General features: G+C 43.0%; 2 protein-coding genes across 4 annotated transcripts in view; both read left to right on the top strand.

Annotated features, from left to right (window-relative positions):
• LOC310807667 (chondroitin sulfate N-acetylgalactosaminyltransferase 1-like) overlaps positions 1 to 1,358 on the top strand; it is a gene marked incomplete at its 5' end in the record, with an annotated part of 6,515 nt that extends 5,157 nt beyond the window's left edge. The window contains 3 exons of the mRNA XM_083674229.1: positions 45 to 139; positions 363 to 444; positions 554 to 1,358. Coding sequence (XP_083530355.1) covers positions 45 to 139; positions 363 to 444; positions 554 to 861 — 485 coding nt within the window. The 3' untranslated portion in view covers positions 862 to 1,358. The remainder of the gene's footprint in view (positions 1 to 44; positions 140 to 362; positions 445 to 553) is intronic.
• A 470-nt stretch (positions 1,359 to 1,828) lies between these two features.
• On the top strand, positions 1,829 to 7,355 carry LOC310807131 (phospholipid phosphatase 1-like). 3 transcript variants are annotated; one of them, XM_083673450.1, is made up of 7 exons: positions 1,829 to 1,940; positions 2,670 to 2,836; positions 4,690 to 4,841; positions 5,038 to 5,321; positions 5,604 to 5,661; positions 5,867 to 6,043; positions 6,449 to 7,355. In XM_083673450.1, exons 2-7 carry the CDS (start codon positions 2,779 to 2,781, stop codon positions 6,569 to 6,571), a joined length of 852 nt encoding a protein of 283 aa, XP_083529576.1. In that variant the 5' UTR covers positions 1,829 to 1,940; positions 2,670 to 2,778; the 3' UTR covers positions 6,572 to 7,355. The 3 variants fall into 3 exon arrangements, with proteins under 3 accessions (XP_083529576.1, XP_083529575.1, XP_083529577.1); XM_083673449.1 differs by lacking the exon at positions 1,829 to 1,940 and adding an exon at positions 2,447 to 2,530; XM_083673451.1 differs by lacking the exon at positions 1,829 to 1,940 and adding an exon at positions 2,461 to 2,470.
• Positions 7,356 to 7,467: the final 112 nt, after the last annotated feature.

The following is a 7,467-nucleotide window of genomic DNA, read 5'->3' as shown; positions in this document are numbered from 1 at the left end:
TCTCTCTTTTGAGAAATGTGTTTTTTGTTTTGTTGTGTCTTCAGGTAAAAAAGTGTTCTACCCAGTGCTCTTCAGCCAGTACAATCCAGCACTTATCTACAATAACCAGACGCCTCTACCTCCCATTCAACAACAACTGGTATTTAGATTTTAGATTCAAAGTAGCCACCTTTTGCTTTGATGACAGCTTTGCACACTCTTGGCAAGGAGTGTCCAAACTTGTACTGTACTGGTACTGTACTGTAAGTTATAGTCAGGGGTTGTGAGTATGTGATGGGTGGGGTTGGGGTTGATGGAGGTAAGATGAAAGACAGTGTTCCTTTTAAAAATGTTATCTTTAATGTTATGTCTTTCTGCAACAGGTGATAAGGAAGGACACTGGATTCTGGAGAGATTTTGGCTTTGGGATGACATGCCAGTATAGGTCTGATTTCATCAACATAGGTAAAGCAATGCATCACATTTGTATTTTTTGTATTTCCTAGATATTTGATAGATAGACCTACATTTGATCATTCATTGATCACGTCCGCACCTCTGCTCATCCCTGCAGGGGGATTTGACCGTAACACCAAAGGCTGGGGCCTGGAGGACGTCCACCTGTACAGGAAGTACCTGCACAGTAAGCTCATGGTGATTCGCTCCCCTTCCCGCAGCCTCTTCCACCTGTGGCACGAGAAGCACTGCGCGGATGAGCTTCCTCCGGACAAGTATAAGATGTGTATGCAGACCAAAGCCATGAGTGAAGCCTCACACGGCCACCTGGGGGAGCTGTTCTTCAGACGGGAGATTGAGGCCCACATGAACGCACAGAAACTACAGCAGGACTCGAGAATTGGGGAAGGTGGTGGAGGAAGATGACATGAACTTTATTCAGAATCTGTGTGAAACAATGTTGTGTACTTTTGTGTATGTATGTATGTATGAATTAATTAATGAATTAATATTTTATTTTCGTGTCCAGTCAGGTTCACAGACGACCCAACCCTCAAAGGAACATGTCGACACATTGAACAAAACATAATACAAATAACACATTGCAGTGATCAACACTGTGTCTCTCTGAAAAGAGAATGCAAAATAATCTATGTATGTATGCCTTCATTGCTATGCTGAAGTCTGATGATGACCTCTATTTGTGCACCTGAAAGCAGAGGAATCAGACCTGAGGACACAGGGGTTGTGTCAGGGGGAAGATAATTCTTCGTTATCATCATCATCATCATCATCATCATCATCATCATCATCATCATCATCATCAGACTTTTTGTATGGTTTGATAGGTGCGTGTAACCCAAGTGTTGAATTATAGATGCAGCCATATGAGATTAAGATGTTCTATTTGAATTATGAGAAAGATGTCTTTGTATGATAATTATCTTTTGATCTGTATTTAAACGAATCATGCAGGATTATTAGGTAGAATCTATATGAAATTAAACATGCTGGCTGTTACTGGATTTGGTTATTCTTCATCTCATGTACTCTAGCCTAATTTTTTCAGGGTGGTGTAAACTAATTAATTAAATCTATTACAATGAATGATATCTATCAACCTCTTTTAAACACCCAAGTTAGGGTATACAAGTGTAGTAACATTGTAGCAACACGTGTATGGACGTGGCAGATACAACATCCTGGAACTCTGAGCACATGGACCGTGTTCATCGTCGGTAGGGGGCGCTGTAGCACACGACCTTGATTCTGCACACTGACGTCATGTCTTCCGCACATCGTGGTGCTACTGGGGGGTGGCAAGAGAATCAGAACTATGAGGGAGTAAACTTCAACTTCACCCTGAGGGAGTACAGTTACTAATTAGGCTGAGTTGTGGCACGCCTATGGTTATTCAGGGTAGGATATATGATTCCAACGATCTTCAAATAATAACCAGTTAGACAAGTCGAGGCAGCAATCTGGTTGTACTTTGCCTGGGTGAAGTAAGTCTATAAAAAATGTTTTCTTTATTATTAATGCAAAAGGATTTTTATTTGATTATGACTGATTGTACGCCCCTACAGGATATTATGATTTAAAGCCCTCAACTAGTGTTTGCCTATTTAGTTTTTATGGAGGAAAAAAATCATACACCTCCATCATCCTCCTCTATATAAAATCTGTCAATATTTGTTGGCCAGGTTGTCGGTGAATTGGCAATGCTGGTGTCCGCTGTAGCCTACTTTTACCACGTCACTGTGGAGTTTCCATTGATGCCACCACTGACAAAACCTCCGAAATTTGCGTCGCAAAGTGGAGCGGGTGGAGCGGGTGGAGAGGGAGAGGGTGGAGCGGTGGAGCGGGTGGAGAGGGAGAGGGTGGAGCGGTGGAGCGGGTGGAGAGGGAGAGGGTGGAGCGAGTCCGACATCGGCCGACGGCTGTCGTGTTCAGGCACGCGTGTGATAGGCTCCTTACCTGATCCGAGCCCCTATCATAACCACACCGGTACCGGGGCGACGCCGAGCCTGCCAAGGTGATGAGGGGTTATAGCTGAAGGATCTGTTATGAAGTTGGGTTGTGTCAAGTGTAAATGGTGAGATGGAAATGTCTAGTAGTTTTAGGAGTAGACTAGTTTTAGGAGTATCTTGTTATGGTTTTTTGTTGCTTTTCTAGTATTCTGAGTGTACTATATTGAGAGTTTCATTATGTTTTTCATTTTTTTGGATAAATAGCGAGGCATGTTCGACCGATAGACTGTGCCTCATCTCGCCGAAGGAAAGCCGACAGCCGAGCACTCGGGAGTCCATTGATTTTTCAACGCCAGAAGTCCGGAGACAGAACATGTTCGAGACGAGGGGGATCCCGTTCGTCCTCCTGGACGTAACCTGTCTGATCCTCGGTAGGTAACCTACTTATCCTGACAATGACAACAGCCACATGCAGCACTATAAATCTGTCATAACAAGTGCCAACTAGACCTAATCGTTAGAGAAAGCACAGTGTAAGTGTAGAATCATGATCAGAATAATTCTAGATACACTATAACCTGTAACCAAATTGTGTTTATGTACTGTCTGAAGTGTGAAAATATGTTTTCTGTGTCTGCTTTCCCTTTTTTAAATCAATAGATGACAGCACAGAATACACTTTAGAATGTTGCAGGAAGGACTGTCTTTTTGACTGTCTCTCTATTGATTTGTTTTTGTTTCCATTGCTGAGTTGTTCTTTCCATAAGTAAGGCTCACTTGTATTTTAGTTTGACTCAAAGTGGGTCAGACTAACATGCCATCAGAAATATGCAGAAAGTTACTGTAGTGCAGCCTACTAGGCCAACTCTTTCCTGCAGAGGAATGTACAGTAATTGCCTGCTGTGGTGGACAGATCATCTGTTTCTGACTTCAGCCAACTGCTCTGTCTAGGATCACACCACAGTGAAGGAACACCAGTAGACCTAGCTGGCCACCAGACTAGAAACCCGTTGTGACGTCATCAATTAGAATCAAAATCTTCAACAAAGGATGGCACATGCTGTCTTCACTCCTAAAGGGTTAACAGGTCTAATCAAATACTTGTGACTGGCTGCTGACTCATTTAGACTGGAATCTGCTAGTTAACTGATTGAAACACTATTCACTTGAATCTAATGTTTGGAAGAATGTCTGGCGGTATTACCTGAGTTATTCATAGTCTTTATTTGATGCTCCCCTTATATGTAATATGTGCCATTTAGCTGACGCTTTTATCCAAAGCGACTTACATTGCAGTGAGTGCATATATTTCAGTATATATGGTCCCAGCGGGAATCAAACCCACAACCTAAGCGTTGTTAGCACCATGCTCTACCAACTGAGCCACTAGGACGACCCTTATTCTTTTGAATGTGTTGTGTTTGACTGCTTTCTACTTATATTTTTGTTTTTATTTGCATGTCTGTTTTATCTGCACATTTGTAAAGCACTTTGAAATTCTGTTTTAAAAGGTGCTATATAAAGACAGTGTATTATTATTATTATTATTATAGTAAATGGCATCAACCTATCTATAAAGAAAGGATAATATATAATAGATCCCCATGTTGGTCATATCTCTGGGGGATAACTGTGAACGGGACAGACAGACATTGAATATGGGAACATTAGAGGAACATTCTGAAGGCAATTATTTTCATGTATAATTGATAATAGATATTCATATTACCAACTGATGACAGGGAATAGGTATCCCTTTAATTTGTAATTCACTGATAATTCAATGCTGTAGTTATTTGATTTCTGTCTGTGTGGCAGAACAGAATATGTGAGAGTCTCTCAGAGAGATAGCCTCCATGTTTGAGATCACCTGGTTGGATTATTGCACAGTAGTGTCAACAAGATGGATCAATACCTCCCTGCCAAGTTCTGTCACGTGACATCTAGTCAGGTGCGCTAACCTGAGACACCGTGTGCTGTTTCTGCTCCAGCCAACTTCTCTCATCATGTTTTAGCAAGTTTGGCCAAGCTTAATGGAAAGGGCAGAAGGAACAAGAGAGGGGAGGGAAGAAATTCAAAGCGTGGATAAGACTTATTTGAGTACTGATTTGCATCAGAATTTGTTTCCCAAGCTAGTCATCTAGAAGCCTAATTTTCTCTCTCTCTCTCTCTCTGTCTCTCTCTGTCTCTGTCTCTCTCTCTCTCTCTCTCTCTCTCTCTCTCTCTCTCTCTCTCTCTCTCTCTCTCTCTCTCTCTCTCTCTCTCTCTCTCTCTCTCTTGCCAGTTGGACTCCCCTTTGCTATCCTCACCCCTCAGCACAACCCTTTCAAGCGGGGGTTCTTTTGTAATGATGAGTCCATCAGATACCCCGTCAAAGAAGACACGATATCCTACCAGTTACTGGGTGGAGTCATGATCCCATTCACATTGATAGTAGTAAGTAATCATTTCTGGCCTGTTCTCAGATCCTCTCACCCAATTCTGCCATCGACATTTGAAATGCATTACATGATGACATCATACTTTTAGAAATGTCTGGTGATCATCTACAATTACAGTCAGGATGTCCTGACTGTTGAGTCATGTGAGTGAGTCTTTACCAGTGGCCATAATGTCTATCTTGCCTCCACAGCTAATCTGTGGGGAGTGCCTTTCTGTCTATATGACTCGCATCAAGACCAAATCCTCCTTGGGGACCAACTATGTGGCATGTAACTACAAAGCTGTGGGCAGCTTCCTGTTTGGGGCTGCCGTTAGCCAATCACTAACAGACATTGCCAAGTACTCCATTGGTCGACTGAGGCCCCACTTCCTGGCTGTGTGTAAGCCGGTCTGGGAGCGCATGAACTGCAGGGCTGGAGGATACATCGACAACTTCACCTGCACCGGGAACAAGACATTGGTGGATGAGGCCAGGTGAGGCCCAGAATTACGTACAGCAGATATGTTGCTTGTATGTTTTCCCATCAAGAACCACCTTGGAGATGTAATGCTTAAATGTGTCATCCTTTAGGCCCAAATGTGTGCTTGCATTATTTCTATGTTGTCACACTGTGACATCAATCCATATACCCAAGATTTAAGGACTTATTTATCATAACACTTCCTGTCACTCATGCCCTTTATGTAGTCGTTGAAATAACTGATGTCATATCCTGTACGTGACTGTTTACAACCTCTGTTGTCTTTGTTTTGCAGACTCTCATTCTATTCTGGTCATTCCTCCTTCTCCATGTACTGCATGCTGTTCCTCGCAGTAAGTAAAAGACACCTTCTATTCATTTACTCACACTTCTAACACGTGAGTGTTCGGAAATATGTCTAACCACAGCCAATCTGGATGCCAGTCTGTTTCTGCCAGCCCCCTGCCTTGTCTAGAACTGTCTAGACCTGTTCTTCAGGGTTTCTGTCCTGTTCTTCACACATGGACCCCCTTTTGTTCTGTTTCTTCCTGTTCTCAGCTGTACATCCAGGCCCGACTGCAGACGGAGTGGGCGAGGCTGCTGCGGCCCACGATCCAGTTCTTCCTGATTGCAACATCTGTGTACGTGGGGCTGACACGCGTCTCTGACTACAAACACCACTGGAGCGACGTGCTCACGGGCCTGCTGCAGGGGGGGGTAGTGGCAGTACTCACGGTGAGTACCGCTTCCCGTTTGTGGTAGCCGTGTTTCCCAATCGTGCAATGTGATAATAGCCCACGAATGGGCTGCGGCTGTTTCCTTCGGGATCTGAAAGTTGTGGCCTGGCTGGAAACATTTAGTCTTGTTCACTTGGAGGATCACATGGAAAACTAGAATAGAATAGAACATTGCATTACAGCAGAATTTTGACAGTACTAAAAAAGCTGCAATAAGACAATACTCCCAGAATTTGTAGAGGAATTGTATTTCCAAACCTCTAATTTAGATTGATAGATTGCCACACTTCATCAGTCAGAAAGTAACACACAATGAATGCATAACAGGTCGATATACAAAACATTACGAATATACAGTTTACAAAGTACAATGTTCCATCATGGTTGTTCTCTCCCATCACAGGTGTTCACTGTGTCTGACTTCTTCAAGAGGCGGGTCGAGCCGGTGGAGGTACACGAGGACACCTCTCACACCAGTTTACAAGACAACCCTTCCAATGGGAACCATTACGGAAGCACTGACTGAGGCTGTGGCCACATGGACTTAACAGACCAAGACCGGAGGACGATGTATAGGATGCTAAGCTAGCCACGACTAGCTGTCATCCATTACATGGATATGCAGCTGGTTATTTCAATGCACGATTTGCCAGTAGCTGAATTGAAGGATGAATTGCCATCATCTCAGTGCTGAAGACAGATGTCATTAGCCCCCACAGAGCTAATGCTGATGCTGCATACTCTAGGCTTTAGCTCAGTGAGCTTATGTCTTGGTTCGGATTCCTTGTCTTTTACAGATTTGCACTGCAGGGTCTGAGCATGTTGGACATGGTGGTTATTGCATTGGTTTGAGGGTGTTGCTTGAATGAATGAGATTCCGGTTGGAGAGAGTATAAAGAGTGTCTGTGTGCCCACTGTAAGCCCGGCCCATGGTAGGCCTAGCCTAGCACATGTGAATGGAAAAAGATCCCTGACAGTCCTTTCAGCATAATAATGTATGTACTGTGTATATTTTTTGAATACTGCCTTAGACTTGTTGAGATTGTTGTTGCTACCTGCTTTTACCTGCTCCCTGCAAACTCCTTTCATGTAAACAAGTGTGTGTGTGGATTAATTATATGGTGGCATACACAAATTATGTTTTTTTTTTTTACAGTTTGTATGGAGATGTTTAGCTTTTTTTAAGTACACTTGCAAAAAAAATGGTGTGTTCTGAGCTTTTTGAAAACCAAATGCTAGTTAATGCAAATAAAGTTGACATTCCATATTGCTACCTCGGGACTGAGGAATGGAACATTGTCTCTAAGGCATTCTGTGAAGACAAGAACTGCTTTGTTTTTCGAAGATCATGATACCATATACATGGTAAAGCCTTGGGTGGGTCAGATCTGGGTGGGTCCTCAATTGTCAGTCACGTCTATA

The sequence above is a fragment of the Argentina silus genome (assembly GCF_951799395.1).
Source record: "Argentina silus genome assembly, chromosome: 7".
Lineage (NCBI taxonomy): Eukaryota > Metazoa > Chordata > Actinopteri > Argentiniformes > Argentinidae > Argentina > Argentina silus.
The sequence above is the reverse complement of the archived record's forward strand: the minus strand, read 5'-3'. Positions and strand labels throughout refer to the sequence as shown.